Here is a 17,161-nt window from a genome sequence, read left to right on the forward strand (position 1 = left end):
CACACGAGTGCGTATTATACACGAATAAATAAGTCTTGTGTACATTGATCAATCGGAAGGGGTGCTAATTGGGATTGTTCACTAGCCAATGTATTAGCAAATGTCGCCCTGGGCACTGGATATTCCAGGAGGATGACAACAAGGTGAGGAGCCAGCAAGTTTACCACTGTGCCATGCCCCTTTAACTCAGAAAGTCTTTCACTGCAAAATAACATGTCTCATTCACTTCCCATCAGGGTGCCAGTGGGCGTTAGGAACTCATCTTGATTTGAAATTGTATGTTCGAGGTGGATCTGATTTATGGGGACATTAGGTTTCAGAGGATCAGCGGAAATTCCTTGCTGTGAAAAAAATGAATATAAAATCTGAAAATAACGAAAAGACTGACCTCTTCGGAGTTGGTGGTGGTGAATGCATGGCAGTATTGTATGTTGATCTGTCCTTTTGGTTCTCGGGCAAGGAAAGAAAACTGGCAGTAGTCCGGGTCACAAGTTGCGTAGGATATCCGTTTTAACGCATGTGCCATATACACACTCTGTAACAGAAGAAACAACATCAGACAGAGTGAGTGAGTGAATGAATGCTGGTTCATCACACTGGCTGGACAAAAACAAATCTGGACCAGACAAACCAGTGGTTGATATTATGAACAAAGTTCTAGAGTGAGTGAGTGAGTGAGTGAGTGAGTGAGTGTTGCTTAACGACACATCAATTTTGCAGCTATTCGCAGTGAGAAATCTCTTTAGTGTAACGATATATTAACCAATACAATAAAAGTGATGTTGAAAATCACTAAAATCTCAGTCATGTATCACATTCAAAGGTAGAAAACTGACTGTTCAGGTAAAAATCTATATTTTATCATAAAGTTTCATTTCTTTTAAATAAGCTAAAATCAAGTGGTTAGAAACTGTTCAAAAAAGTTCAGAACAAGTTCAACACCACTGGGGTATGATGGCACACCATAAACTAAGTCATGGAGTCTGACCACCCTATTAATCTTAGTCGCCTGTGTATAAACATGTCTGGACCAGACAAACCAGTGATTGATATTATGAACAACGCCATACACCATTGGTGATATGATGTCACACAATCAACAAAGTCACCAAGCCTCAATGATACTTCATTTCTTTTCACTTCAATTTCTTTTAAAAACCCTTTGATCTCTGTGATACATCCAAGTAAGCTTGACTTGTTTAATGGCACCACAAATCAGACAGCTCGACTGGGTTCTGTGCAAGACTTCTGATGCTTGAGCAAATTAGACTGCTGATGTGAGCAAAATTAGATTTCCTAAAGGGAATAACCTAAACACTACTTCATATTGACATAGATTTACAGAATGGATCAATGCGTTCGTTTAATATCCATGACATGAAAAGGCATTTTTTGTCAACATTTTTGTCCTCTGCAATAACAAGATTTAATGGTCACTGCATCATCACCAAGTGAGTGGGGAATCAACTCGCAAATATGACTGCATCTAGGCAATGGTAACACAACCGGGAAATGGTAATTCTAAAGGGGGACGAGGACCAGTCAAGATAGACGTCCCTGCAATATGATCAACTTAATCGAGCACCACTCTGACTGTATGTATATCTAACTAAAAGTCAATAACTAAACAGCGAAAATGTCTCAATTTACACAGGGTGGTAAACTCTCTCTCTCTCTCTTTCTCTTTCTCTCTCTCTCTACCCAAATTACACAGCGACAATGTCTCAATTTACACAGGGTGGTAAACTCTCTCTCTCTCTACCCAAATTACACACAGACAGTGTCTCAAGTTTCAAAGGTTATAACATTAAACACATGAAACAAATTGAAAGCATGAAAAATGATATTGTGATACGTATTGTGGAAAGAAAAAACCTCATTTTAACGATATATATCAATAATACAGCAAACCCTTAACCCTTCTATATCACTTGATCTAGGGACCCCCCAAACCTTTATCTTTTAACATTAGTGTCAAAAAAGGACCCTTTGACTTTCTTCCCTATTTTCAAACAGCATAACCATTCAATATCCCTTGCTTCCTCATTCAATAACTCAGGCCAAAGCATCAACAAATCAGAGCCATTTTCAACCCACTTGCCAAATGGCCCAGATCCTGAATGAAATTTACCTCTTCTTATTTCTTCATCTCTCCAAAATTTCACACCCACAACTACCAATGGACAGGTGAGTGACACATAAATCCAGCAATTTTTACGGATTAATGAGCCATTCTTGTAAAAATGTATTCACCTGTAAATAATTCCCCCACCCCCCACCCCCCTGGGCTCGGATTGCAGCTGCTGGGTGACAAGCCCTATCTAGACAACACCCTATACGGCTGTCGAGTGATGCTAGAGAACACTACTCACTCCATTACTATGGGAGATCTTTTGGGTACTTAGCCTGTTCATATAATTTTTACAGGAAATCTCTTCCTAATCTTCAAGATCTTCTCCTTAGAAAAGGTTTGTTCAGAATGACATTACACATTTAGCTTGTGTCGCATCACTTTATGGTGTGATAGCTAACAACTTTTATGTTAATTAAGGTCTTAAATGATTTAGGATCCTATAGCTTTTCCTTTGAATGGCTTCTTTGTATATCAACTCAGTCACTTCTAACATTTGCGTCTTCGGTCTTTTGCCTCCTACACTCTGGCTTACTTACGGTTCATGAATACTTTTATACTCAAGACATCGCAGACATTTTCCAAATTAGTCTGCATGGAGACTAACAAGTTGTCAGGCCACTGCCTGTCTTCAGATAATATCACATGATGAAGTGACGATTAAATTTGTTTGTTTGTTTGTTAAGTTTGTTGTTTAATGCCGCACTCAGCAATATTCCAGCTTTATTACTTGCCCGTGAAGAGATCACCCGTTTAATAAACATACAGCTTTATTACACATTGTGTAATACCAAAACGCGTGCTTATGTACTCTCGGAACACGTTTCACGAACAAATATTGAAAGCTCTCAACATCCCTCGGCGTATTCAACGACATTGTGTGTGGAGATGATAGATCACTGGGAGGAGCTTATGCACACTCGATGACCCCAGCAACCTTGTTGCTAGGCTGACGTCACATGGCATTGTTTCGCCGATGGAACTTGCAACAAAATTCAACAAATTACGTCATCGGGTATTGTGACGTGATTGTAAACTTTGAGGTGCAAGGCCCCGTTCCACAAGGCGATCGTACTCTAGCGCAACGACAGTCGTTAGTCTAAGTTAAATTATGTGAGTTGTGATAGCCTTAGCACTACGATAATTTTGTCGGACGAACGCCTGAATTCTTAAGGTGGACCATTGTATGATATTAAATTCATACGTTTCAACTTTTGACGTGTTTGAAGTATTATTGTGTTAAACTCAATAGGATTATGCCATGGATCGTGTAGGTGTCAGCCTATTTACACTCAACAGTATAATTCTAAAAACATTATAAATGACAAGTAATAAATAAAATACTAAACTCGCTCTCGTGTAAAACCAATTTTATGAAACTCGTGAATAGTTGTGGTATCTGACTCGCTTTCGCTCGTCAGATACCAGAACTATTCACTCGTTTCATAAAATTGGTATTACACGGGAGCTCGTTTAGTATTCTATATATATGACGGCGGTCTGTAAATAATAGAGTCTGGACCAGACAATCCAGGGATTAATGTCATGAGCATCGATCCACGCATTTGGGATCGATGACATGTATCAACCAAGTCAGCGAGCCTGACCACCCGATCCTGTTAGTCGCCTTTTACGACAAGCATAGTCGCCTTTTACGGCAAGTATGGGTTGCTGAACACCTACTCTACCCCGGAATCTTCACGGGTCAACGATTAAATAAATTCATCACTGCTTTTCCCATCTTTACAGAGTGAGCGCATGCTGACATAATGATCATAATGCTAAAGACTTGTGATCCACAACTCCTGGTGATGCAGGTGCCTAAAGTCTTTGACACTGCAACCCACAATAATGGGTGAGGTCCTGGCCATCCTACAAACATAATCAGGTGACTCTGGGATTTGAACCCTCGGATAACTGGCCACCGATGCCCCCAGGTGGAATGGAACAGAGTGTTCCATGTGATGAGCAAACACCTTAACAGCTAGGCCTCCACAATGTCCCATGATTAGGTCCAAAATTAAAAACAACCAATGCACAAGGTAGACACAATTTTATGGATAACAACTTCTGTGAAAAGCGACATTTCGGTATAGATCCTTATACCGTTGTCAAGGAAGACTGAATGAGGGACATGGTACAGAATATATATAGTAGGTGTCATCCACAATGCTTATCAAACAATTTAAACCAATGCACACATCATCTGTAAATTACAGAGTAGTATAATGAGTGAGTGAGTGAGTGAGTGAGTTGGGTTAAACACCGCTTTTAACAGTATTACAGTTACATCACGGCGTGTCAGCTTAATGTAGGAGGAAAGGCTGAAGTGATGCAGGTCTCAGACGTTTACCACTTCGGTGAAACCAGCGAGCACGGGTATGGTGCTGACAAACCTAGAAACATAATTGGGGAGAACCGGGATTCGAACCCACAATCATAGGTTTCTGGCGTGCCCAAGGGACGCAACTCTGCACAGCGAATCGCAGCACCTTAGACGACTGGGCCACCCGTGCCCCCCAGAGTAGTATGAAACAATACTGGCATGACATGACAGATCAACTACAGTAATGGGTGTTCTTTAAGATCACTGGACCCTTTGGACACTACGGGTTTTTTTGGTTTTTTAAAAACCCAATATTGTTTTTTACTTTTCTGGCGTACCTAAAAGATGCAACTCTTCACACCTAAAATGCAGCCTTAGACGACAGGGCCACCCGTAATAGAGGGATGATACACCAATGAATCGGTTGATCAATTGGTTTTACATCCCAACACAACTATCGATCACAGTCGCACACGAAGTAAAAAATATCCATTCATATCGATTTGCTATATAACTGCTACACAAAACACTAATTAGTGGTGAAAACGTAAATATTTTTCTCCATTGCACGTTACTTGACACTGCCAACTGTAACTCGTCAGTGAGCCAGGTTTTGGCCATCCTGTCTTTGAAGAAGATGGCTTACACACCACAGAGAACAGCATAGGCAAGTATCGTGATATGTATCGGTTCGCACTATTACTGTATGGTCCCAGCCCCAGCCTACCTAAGTAGGGACATACAGTAAACTACACGCTAAACGAACACACGCCTATAACGAACTGACGGATATGACAAACTTATTTTTTTGTCCTGGCCATTTGCTGTATAGATGCTGTATTTATGCTTATAACGACCTACGGTTATAACAAACTAAAATTAGTGGCACCTTTGAGTTTGTTAAACAGTAGTTTACTGTAGATGATTGAGTGAGTATGGATTTACTCGCTTTTAGCAATATTCCAGCAATATCACGGAGGGGGACACCAGAAATGGGCTTCACACATTGTACCCATGTTGGGAATCAAACCTGGGTCTTGGGCGTGACGAGTGAACGCTTTAACCACTAGGCTACCCAACCGCCCCTTTACTGAACACCCATGGGACACATAAAAACCCAGGCCATGAGCAACATCAATGTAGCACATACAACATACAAGAAAAAGTCACTCACAGGTGAAACGGCCACTCCACAGCCACTCCACAGCTACTCTACAGCCACTCTACAGCAGCATCAAGAACTGGCACCTACTCCAAAGAACCTTACACAGCCCGGAAACGATGACAACATTAAATGAAATCAGTATATGATTATCACCGACACCTGAGTGATTCACAAAGCAGAGACACACGACATGTGCTCCCTGATCAAAGGCGTCATGCTTGAGTGAAGCACATCACGCTAACACGACTACTGAGACATTGTCTGCTCAATTCTGCCTGTGTTATACAGCCCATGGCAAACTTGTGTGGATCTCACACTGGAGGAATGCACAACAAGAAGGATAGGTATAGGCCAGGAGGTGGGAGTTAGAGAATAATTTAAACGAGGAGTATTTAGTAATTTACACCCAGTGAAATTAATTTTGTAAGTCTTGTATAGATAATCCATAATTTCGAGTTTTAAGTAGGTTGTTCAATTCATCCTCCTAAGCCACATCTATAAGAAAACGATGCAAAACACATTTTCAGGTGGGGGTAGGATGATTGCTGCAATAAGAGGAAGTAGGCAACAAGGAGGATCGGCAGAAATGCAGTGGCCTGTTGCTGTACCTAGTACTGTGATTGTCTGATTGAACTGAAGCCTGAAGCTCTGAAAGGCATAACTGTAAGATTCATTAAGGATGGTCTACAAGAAACCGTTCGGAATTTCTTTGTCCCATCCAGTATGTGAAGACTAATGGGTATCCAATACTGGGCAGTGCATTTTCTCTGAAGGAAATGCCAAGCATGACTATGAGGGTCAAAGCATGAGATTGTTATTATCTGCTTAAACAGTATTTTGGTTCTGTCAAGGTGGCTTAGCCAATGTGGGAGAAAGCCAAAAGTGATGCAGGTCATGGATGCTTACCACTTTGGTGCAACCCAAACTCTGTGTCTGGTCCTTACAAACCAAGGATCATAATCATGGTGTATCTATGATTAAACCCACAATCAGCAGATCCATGCACGACAAAGGGAGGCAACCCTGACAGTGAATTGTTTTGCCTTTGAACCACCAGGCTATGAGTGCCCCTCTCTGGGACGTATTCTCCATTGGAAACCCTACAATGATCAATACAATGGAAAATATTTGCTTCACATTATCTTGACAGCAAAGCAATACTGTCCCAAACAATAATATCTACAATACTGTCCCAAACAACAATATCTACAATACTGTCCCAAACAACAACATTATTACAATACTGTCCCAAAACAACAATATCTACAATACTGTCCCAAACAACAATATCTACAATACTGTCCCAAACAACAATATCTACAATACTGTCCCAAACAACAATATCTACAATACTGCTTGACAGATTATAATTTTATCATGAAAAAAAAGGCTATTTCAGCAAAGATCAGCCTTAAAGACATAAGTTGAACTCTGCCTACTGTTTGTCATTGTGTAGTGCTGTCACTATTTAAATTGGAAATGTCAAATTTTAACTGCTTGCTGAACTGCAAATTTCACATCAATCAGATCCAGGGCTGCCATTCAAACCAAGCTTTTGTCTTATTCTTTTCATTGATAACAATACTGTATTGACAGGTTTGACAAATGACCTACTGAATATATACAATTCCTTGACCTTTAACGTCAAATGAGCTGTTGGTAAAAGTGCTGAATTCAAGCCCAGTTTGCACTCAATATCTTTGTTTTTTGCCGGTCAACAACATTGGCATGTTGTGATTGAACATCAACACAACTGCTGCTTACATCCTATCTCCTCACTGCTACATCAATGTAAGGAAAAGATATATGGATAACAACTTCTTTATTACAACAAGAGTTTGCCACTAATGTGGCTATATCCCCCGCCCCTGTTGCAGAATTTATGACATAATTAAATCTAAACAAACCCTAACTTTTTTAACCGAGGGGGAACTTGTCATGGAAATTGTAAAAAAAAGAAGAGTTTGGAACCTAAGTCCATCTTGTTGCCATGGAAACGTAAAATATAAAATTTTCTAAAATTTCTTAACAGCAAAAGGCACCAGTTCAGCATGTACCAGACAGACCTGCAAAGTTTCATGAAAAAATATTGAACGGTTTCTGAGTTATGAAACGTGACGGACGGACGGGCGGACGGAGCCCGTTTCTATATCCCCTGCCAACATTAGGGGCAACGTTTCAGTGTAGGTTCTAACTTGCTTGAGAACTGTGTTAGCACCTCTTCCACTCTCTAAGCAAGGCAGATGTTGTGTTGCATTCAGCAATATCACTCTGCTCTACAAACACTTGAGTCTACTCGCCCCAACTTGGCTATAACTTCAATAAAAAGCATGATTTTCAGCAGATTTTGATTATTTGGCTGTTGGTAGCTAGCTAGACCACAGCGATTAGGGAGAGGGATTATGATTTTTAGTAATATTCCAGAAATATAACAGCGGGTGACACCATAAGTGGGGAATCAAACACTGACAGGCATGATGAGCAAATGCCTTTACTATTGTCACACGGAACCGCGACCTCCACTTACTCACAATTTCTACCTGCTGAACCCTTTTATCTTTTGAAACAATCTCTCCTTTTTAAAACTCAACAAGTTAAAACAGATCCAAGCCTACGTTCCTGAAGTTCAACCCTTAAAGCACTTCTACACATAGATCCCGAGTTTAAAGTATGGTCTAAACTATAGTAAGAAGTACAACAATGTTACAAAGGACTCTACCTTGACACATGGACTACATGACTACCCCACTGCCCCCTGTCCTCTTGTTTCTAGTTTCTTCAGTTATAACACTTCAGAATGTCAGCTCATGAACCTCCTCAAGTAAATGTCATAACAGTCTGTTCTTGTCTTGTGCATCCTATCATTAAACAGGGGCGGTCGGGTAGCCTGGTGGTTAAAGCGTTCGTTCGTCACGCCAAAGACCCAGGTTCGATTCCCGACATGGGTACAATGTGTGAAGCCCATTTCTGGTGTCCCCTGCTGTGATATTGCTAGAATATTGCTAAAAGCTGCTTAAAACCATACTCACTATCATTAAACATTATCAGTCACACCTTATTTGTTGGGCTTTAGTCTAGTGGCTATTGCTGCAGACTGTTAGTTCAAAATAACCATCTTTTCAATTAAATACAGCACATATCTATGCAAAATTTGAGTCTACTGACCAGAACTTGGCTCTCAACATCTTGTACATCTCACGTACCTATTACTGTTATCATGGACTTTTTTTTAACATAGCTTTCTGGACTGAATAGAATTTAACTAGACTCTGGTTTTCAACAAGAGGCTAAATTTACCTTCACCCTATTATATTTAACCTTTTAAACTTTGCCATGAAGACAAGAAACCCTACCTTGTCTGGGCAACCCTTCCTCCCTTAATCCCGTGGAGAGAAGTCCCCACACATACCCTGTACAGGTCTAGACTAGGCAGCTTCTACTGAGGCACGGTGCACTTTCATGCTCCAAATATTTCCTCTCACGGACTTGTGAATGAAATACTTGCATCACACTCCAGTGAACAAAGTCACACGGAACCGCGACCTCCACTTACTCACAATTTCTACCTGCTGAACCCTTTTATCTTTTGAAACAATCTCTCCTTTTTAAAACTCAACAAGTTTAAACAGATCCAAGCCTACGTTCCTGAAGTTCAACCCTAAAAGCACTTCTACACATAGATCCCGAGTTTAAAGTATGGTCTAAACTATAGTAAGAAGTACAACAATGTTACAAAGGACTCTACCTTGACACATGGACTGATTAATACCCTTAGGCCAGGCTTAATATTTTTAACATAATTTCCCTCCCTTCATTACATTGTGTGGAGATGGAAACAGAATATTTGAAATTGTATTTATTTTTTCTTTAATTTCTCAGCCTCAGGACCTGAATTTTGGGGCCATAAATCTGTGAACGAAAATAATCTGGTCTAAAGATGCTGATGATATCAGGAAATGCATCTGTTCTCTGGCTGGGCGTCATAGAACCCTATTAGCATTACAGCTTCCTGGCCTCTGGGTTCAGTTTTGACAACTGAAGAGAATTTAATGTCTAACCTAACTGCGTAATACTGATGAATCAATGATTTGAAGTCTTACTTTCCCTTAAAGTAAAGTGTGTGTGCCCTCAGCACAAGTACTTTAAACTGGTTAGATAAAAAGTGTTGTCCCTTTCAGTTGGTGTCTCTCAATAAGCTGGCAGTGTATAAATAAAGACCCTATTTCTGTTTCTGAAATGTTTCTTCATGTTAACACCAATTGTAGCTCATAACTGACGTTGCAGACTACAATATTGAATTATATCACAGGCTCATAGCGGCAAGTCTGGACCAGAGATACCAGTGACTGAAGACATAAGCAAATATCAACCTTTCCCACTCTGACTGGCTCTTTAATACAAGCAGGAGGTACCAGGGCCAGGCCCTTACAGACCCTAGACCATACATTTCATACAACAACCACCCCCACAGGGTTTCTCTGGAGACAGAAAGTAGGTTTTGTTTGTTTGTTGTTTAATGCCGCACTCAGCAATATTCTAGCTATATGGCATCAGTCTGTATATAATTGAGTCTGGACCAGACAATCCAGTGATTGACATTATGAGCATTGATCTAAGCAATTGGGATATGATGACATGCATCAACCAAGTCAGCGAGTCTGACCACCCTATCCCGTTGGTGGCTCTTACGACAAGCATGGATTACTGAAGACCTTTCCTAACCCGGATCTTCACGGGGAGACAAGCATGGGTTACTGAAGACCTATCCTAACCCGGATCTTCACAGGGAGACAAGCATGGGTTACTTAAGACCTATCCTAACCCGGATCTTCACGGGGAGACAAGCATGGGTTACTGAAGACCTATCCTAACCCAGATCTTCACAGGGAGACAAGCATGGGTTGCTGAAGACCTATTCTACCACGGATCTTCACGGGGAGACAAGCAAGGGTTGCTGAAGACCTATCCTAACCCGAATCTTCACGGGGAAGACAAGCATGGGTTGCTGAAGACCTATTCTACCCCGGATCTTCACGGGGAGACAAGCATGGGTTGCTGAAGACCTATTCTACATGGATCTTCACAGGGAAACAAGCATGGGTTGCTGAAGACCTATTCTACCCCGGATCTTCACAGGGAGACAAGCATGGGTTGCTGAAGACCTATTCTACACGGATCTTCATGGGGAGACAAGCATGGGTTGCTGAAGACCTATTCTACCCCGGATCTTCACGGGGAGACAAGCATGGGTTGCTGAAGACCTATTCTACACGGATCTTCACAGGGAGACAAGCATGGGTTGCTGAAGACCTATTCTACACGGATCTTCACAGGGAGACAAGCATGGGTTGCTGAAGACCTATTCTACACGGATCTTCACGGGCCAAGACATTAAGTAGTTACCTCCCCATCACAGCTGCAGACTTTCAGTCCAGACAGGGAAATGACGAGAAGGACTCTCTTGCTCTTGGTCACATGCTGAAACAAGCAAAACAATCACCATCAGTGGTAGAAATGTAAACAAAGACGAAAACCTTAATGAAATCTAAGACAATTACGACATATGGGATAATATCGAATGGGTTGTAAAATTAGTCATTTAATATAAATTGTAATCATCATTAACATGATTGACTATCAAAAAGAAATATAATCTTTAGAATTATATCAGCTAAATTATTATTTATTGACAACTAATTGGTCGTCCATATGAAGTGACATCAAGCAAATCAAGACAGTCCAAACTCAAAGATTATGTGTCCACATCACAAGTGTGTAAGAACATTTTTTTTATCTATCACTGAATTTGATAAATAATGAGAACTTGCACCACAAACAACTTGTTCAAGAAACAACAAAATAAACATTCCAACGTTGCGATAACAATCTGTTCATGTATAATGGTGCTAATCCACATTTCCTGCTTCAAACCAAGACTGTCTCGTCAGGAAGCTGGTCATGACATGGTGAATTCAGTATACGACGACTGTCTAGTCGTCATGAAACTCATTGATAAAGACATGATTTGACAGAAATACATATATCAATACTCACTCTCATTCCCTCGAGCTGGCCCTGAACATAGTCCACTCTCGAAGCCTGATCACTCCCGTTCACCGAAAACGACCCAATGTACTGAAAAGAGGGAAAATCGTGACACTGAGCGTCTAGAAAACAACCACAGCGATAGCATACAAGTGAAAATGCATACTACATCCACAGAATGGAGTATGCGGGCAGTTTGCACAACGTTGGTTGCACCGTAGAGCGTCGTCGACCAGAGTCACCAAACAAACAGTGCCCCTGGATAAACTAGCTAGCCATGTAGCTTGTGTTATCTTTAAAGCATTACTCTCAAACAATCAGACGTAGCAGCTCCCCCAGTCGTAGCCCAGCCACTGCCATTTTTTCTGGGAGTTTCATTGTGAAACAGGATGTTTGGTGACCAAAAAAAAATTAGCCAGCGACTTAAAGCCAGGCAAATGTTGATGAGGGTGATGCTGTTCACCCATTAGCCGTCGTCTCGTACTTCTTTGGCACTTTTTATGTCTGAAAAACTCCATCACACTTTGAGTGTTGACTACAACAATTCTTTGCAAAATCTAACTTCAATGAATATAGTGGTTTCATGGGGCTTATTTTAGACTATATATATTCTGACTAGAGTGATTAAGTAGAACCACACTGCCAAGAGATCAAAGATTGCTGACATGGCATAAATTTACATGCTCATTGGTAGATTTTTCAATATATCATCCAGTCTTTTGAAAAAGTTTTTGTCCGAGATTATCTTCCGCCATGATTTAGAACAGAACTGTCTCCTACACACAGGTGATCAGGAGCAAGCTGCTGCCTGGTCTTACAAGTGTGGGCCAGTGATTATCCATTCTTAACGAGGTAACACATGCATGAATTCATTTTTTTAAAGTTGGCCATACTTGGGGAGCAGTTCAAGAGTCTGGGGGCAGATACAAAACTCAACTTTTGAGATGTACCCCCAAAAATACAAATAAAACCTAATGTGAAAATGTTGACAAGGTCAAAGACATTTTCAGAAAGAAAATCACACATGACAGTAGAACTGCATAAGGTTTGTGAAAATATAGCATATCAGAGTGAGTGAGTTAGTGAGTATGGTTTTACACTGCTTTTAGCAATATTCCAGCAATATCACAGCGGGGGACACCAGAAATGGGCTTCATACATTGTACCCATGTTGGGAATCGAACCCGGGTCTTCGGCGTGACGAGCGATTGCTTTAACCACTAGCCTACCCGACCGCCTCCTAGCATATCAGAAGCTGTGCACCAACATCAACACTCCATTTCGTTTTGTCATGGTTAACAGATCCACAATGGAGATGATGTTTATTTTCAGAAATCATAAGTGCTGTTATCTGTTGCCTTGAACCCTGAAACCCTGATTTTGTGGGATGGAAAACTTCCAGATCTTGTTTGTTTGTTGTTTTACGCCGCATTCTGCAATATTCCAGCTATATGACGTCAGTCTGTAAATAATCGAGGCTGGATCAGACAATCCAGTGATTGATATCATGAGCATTGATCCACGCAATTGGGATCGATGGGGTGCTTCAACCAAGTCAGCGAGCCTGACTACCCAATCCCTTTAGTCGCCTCTTACGACAAGCATAGTCACCTTTTACGGCAAACATGGGTTGCTGAAGACCGATTCTACCCTGGATCTTCACGGCTTGTAAATAATCAAGTCTGGACCAGGCAATCCAGTGATTGATATTATGAGCAACGATGACGATGACACACACTCAACCAAATCAACGAGTCTGACCACCTGACTGGTTAACAATAACGACCCGCATAGGTTTCTGGGGAGCAGTTCTAACCTAAGGAATCCAAACATATTTTGAGCTGTGCTCTGAGAGTAATGATGGCCAAGACAGCCCAATTGACTGACAGTGAGAGACACAACCTGTTTAGTTTCATATCCCACTAACCTAATTGTGGTTGCAGCGGGGGTGGGTGGGGGGGGAAGGTTCCAGGTACAGTGAACTACGTTTATAACGAACTTACTTTTTGGTTCCGGCCATTTGCTGTATATGTGCTGTATATATGCTTATAACAAACTGCGGCTATGTGAGGTGAGGTGAAACGTCGCGTCCAAGATTATTGCACCTATATAGCGACGTGCATGCATGTGTGTGTGTGCGTGTGTGTGGCTGCTTGTACTAGTCCGGACTGATGCCGATTTATAGTGCTAGCACACTGAGATACCATGTTGCAGTTTAACATGAATACCCCACTCAGGCACAGTATACTGGCTCCGGGCCGACCAGTCCTTGTTTTAGCCCCTTATGCCATGCGCCAGACAGGGTATCAGCAAGTACCATCTTTTAATGTCTTTTGGTATGACGTGGCCGGGGATCAAACCCCAGACCTTCCACTCTCCGTGCGGACACTCTAGCACTAGACCACGGAGCGGTCTTGGTCCCTTTGACATCATTATAACCTTAGTCTACTGTATGTCATCACCAAAGTGGTAAAAGTCAGGGACCTGCATCATGTGACCCGCTGTGATATAACTGATATATATACTGATCAAAGTGGCATTATAACCAATCCATTCATCCACATATGTTCTGGATATTGACTGACTGTCATCCAAAATGTCCTGAAGATATTGCTCAATTTTGGCGATGGAATACAAGAACAGCGAAACCCTAAAAAATGTCAGATTTCTACTAGTTCTTGTGATACCTTAACTATTGGGCCGTTTGGCAAGGACTAGAGGACTAGTGCCAATTTCTAACGCTGCAAGAATGTCCTTAAAACTTTGCGAAAATCATGATATATCTTCATGACATTTTTTTACAGATTTCTACCAGAGCAACTAGCTTTTGTCCTTCTCAAAGGTTTGCCTATATTTGCCTATATTTGAATTAGGGCTGCGAAAAATGAATCACGTTCCCTTCTGTAACCAGAGTGAATCAATAATTTGATGCATGGGGGAAAGACAAAGTAAACAGTGCAGTTAGGCCCACATGCATAAACATGTCAACATGTCACCAACATTAAATACAAACTTGTCCACGTCTCAAAAAACTGTTTCAGTTAAATATTTATTTATCATAAAAATTACCCGAGCCAAGAACCATAATCAATTTGTTGACAAAGTGGCATTGCAATAAATACTCCAGACATAGAAACAGCATGATCTGACAGGCAACTCATACCAATGCATGACAAGCAGAAGAAGCAGCCATCATAGATGCAAAAATATGTCCGACTTTAGATACCAGTGAGTGAGTGAGTGAGTGAGTGAGTGAGTGAGTGAGTGAGTGAGTGAGTGAGTGAGTGAGTGAGTGAGTGGGTGGATGGGTGAGTGAGTGAGTGAGTGAGTGAGTGAGTGGGTGAGTGGGTGAGTGAGTGAGTGAGTGAGTGGGTGAGTGAGGGTGGGTGGGCGAGCGAGCATGGTTTTACGCTGCTTTTAGCAATATTCCAGCAATATCATGGCGGGGGACACACACATTGTACCCATGTCGGGAATCGAACCCGGGTCTTCGGCATGACGAACCAGTCTATCAGGGTAACCGTGTTTCATCTTCACTTATCAATAGTATGATCCTAATGATTCCGAAGAACTGTGCACCAAATGGCCTGAGATAGATACTGTTCAACATGAATACCCCACTCAAGACATATTATACTGACTCCACTCCGACCAGTCCATATTTTATTCCCTGAATGTCAGGCAGGGTAACAACAAGTACCATCTTTAAATGTCTTTTGGTATGACACGGCCAGGGATTTCAATCCACCAACCTTCCACCCTCAGGGTAGACACTCTTTCCAAATATTAGTGAATTAAGTGGTACACAATTTGGGCCTAATTCTGCAACATTGTCTTTCTCAACAATATTTAGGATTTTCATTCAGATACAACACACATTCATTCTGTTTTGTGCTTTCATCTGCTTGAATGAGTGAGTTGGTCGTAATGCCGCTTTAAACAGTATTCCAGTCATAGCTTGGTGTGTCAGCTCAAAGTGATGCAGGTCTCAGATGTTAATCACTTTGGTGAAACCCACAAGCACGGGTATGGTGCTCACAAACCTAGAAAACTGAGCTTTGCACACACAATCATAAGGTTCACAGCAACATGCGGTGCTCCAGAAGACTGGGCCACCCGTGTCTCCCTTGGCTTTTAGGCAGGTGAGTGAGTGAGGTTTTACGCCGCTTATAGCAATATTCCAGCAATATCACAGCAGGAGACACTTAATAATAATATGGACTTCACACATTGCACCCATGTCGGGAATCGAACCCGGGTCTTCGACATGAGAGGCGAACGCTTTAACCACTCGGCTACCTGACCGCCCCTTTTAAGGCAGGTGATGCGCCTGCATTGTCATGGGTGCTGCCCTTTGTGCCAATGTCAATGTAAACTAAACAGAAAGTGCCTGAAATTCATGCTGGGCACTGATTACACCCAGTATAAACACACTGAAGACTGCTTGCTGCATAATTCCAAGTTTAATTCTTAATATGCATAAATTACAAATTATAAATTTCAAGTTCCCGATTTCACACAATTTCAAACTAGGTGTCGACCAAAACATCGAAATATTATTTACAGCAAACTATTGTTACCAAAGCTACATAGATTTGTAAATAACGTTCTCAAACCACAGGATCCTGTCTAAACAGAGAATTGCTGACCACATTCAAATATTTAAACATATGATTTTCATGAAATAAACTCTCATCACACAAATCCTCCTAAAAGAGTTAAGATACTTTGGCAATAACTCAACAAAACATACTCAGAAAATAGCAACATCACAAACTGCAATGTTTCATGAATTATTCAGCCAAAATCTAATAAATCTTTCATACGTAACTAAATTAACATTGCATCAGCAAACCTGAGTCATGTATACTCAGAAATGTTTACAAACACAAAAAACAATAACATTCAAGCAACTCAAAAAAATGATCCCGTTCAACTACTACCCACAATAAGTAACATCAAATCTTCACATCATCATCCTCAACATACTTCAAATAATTTCCTTACAAACGACACAACAACGAGTTAATCAAACAATCTTGACCTTTACCTTCACAGGTGATATGTTGTGTATTCTCCTCATTAGAGATCAAGTACTATCCACATAGTCGCCATGTCCCCCTCCGACCCCTCGGACCCATCAACCCCCATGCCAATGACACAACTAACACCACCGTCTCTCATTCCACGACCTGGTGTGAGGAATGCAGTGTTCCAGCTCAATAATGTTTGATAGTTCGTCTGTTCTAGCACCGGACTGACTTAGCAACTTAACTCCGGACAGGTGTGGATGATGGTGGGTTTACAGCACAGACAGCTCGCTCTTCACCTGCATCTCAAAACAACCTCCACTAAATCAAATATTTGTCTCCCCTGACAACCGATATTGACATAGTTATAACAGATTTCACATTTAAACCTGGCAGAAGTGGTCGTTTATTGGTGACAACTCCACATAAAATTGCCATCGCCTTACAGTGGTCCTACATTAGAA

The 17,161-nt window shown here is 41.3% G+C and overlaps 1 protein-coding gene across 3 annotated transcripts in view; it reads right to left on the reverse strand.

Annotated features, from left to right (window-relative positions):
- Positions 1 to 17,161, reverse strand: part of LOC124116470 (tensin-4-like) — a 181,005-nt gene that overhangs the window by 117,286 nt on the left and 46,558 nt on the right. For 2 of the 3 annotated variants that reach the window (XM_046477812.2, XM_046477813.2), the window contains exons 2-4: positions 11,677 to 11,757; positions 11,026 to 11,100; positions 389 to 535 (exon numbers count right to left, since the gene is read on the reverse strand). In XM_046477812.2, the coding sequence (XP_046333768.2) occupies positions 389 to 535; positions 11,026 to 11,100; positions 11,677 to 11,757 (303 nt within the window). Of the gene's footprint in view, positions 1 to 388; positions 536 to 11,025; positions 11,101 to 11,676; positions 11,758 to 16,717; positions 16,794 to 17,161 lie in introns of those variants that run through there. The other variant, XM_046477814.2, reaches the window with a different exon arrangement.

Source organism: Haliotis rufescens, unplaced genomic scaffold, assembly GCF_023055435.1.
Source record: "Haliotis rufescens isolate VD_foot unplaced genomic scaffold, xgHalRufe1.0.p SCAF_42, whole genome shotgun sequence".
Lineage (NCBI taxonomy): Eukaryota > Metazoa > Mollusca > Gastropoda > Lepetellida > Haliotidae > Haliotis > Haliotis rufescens.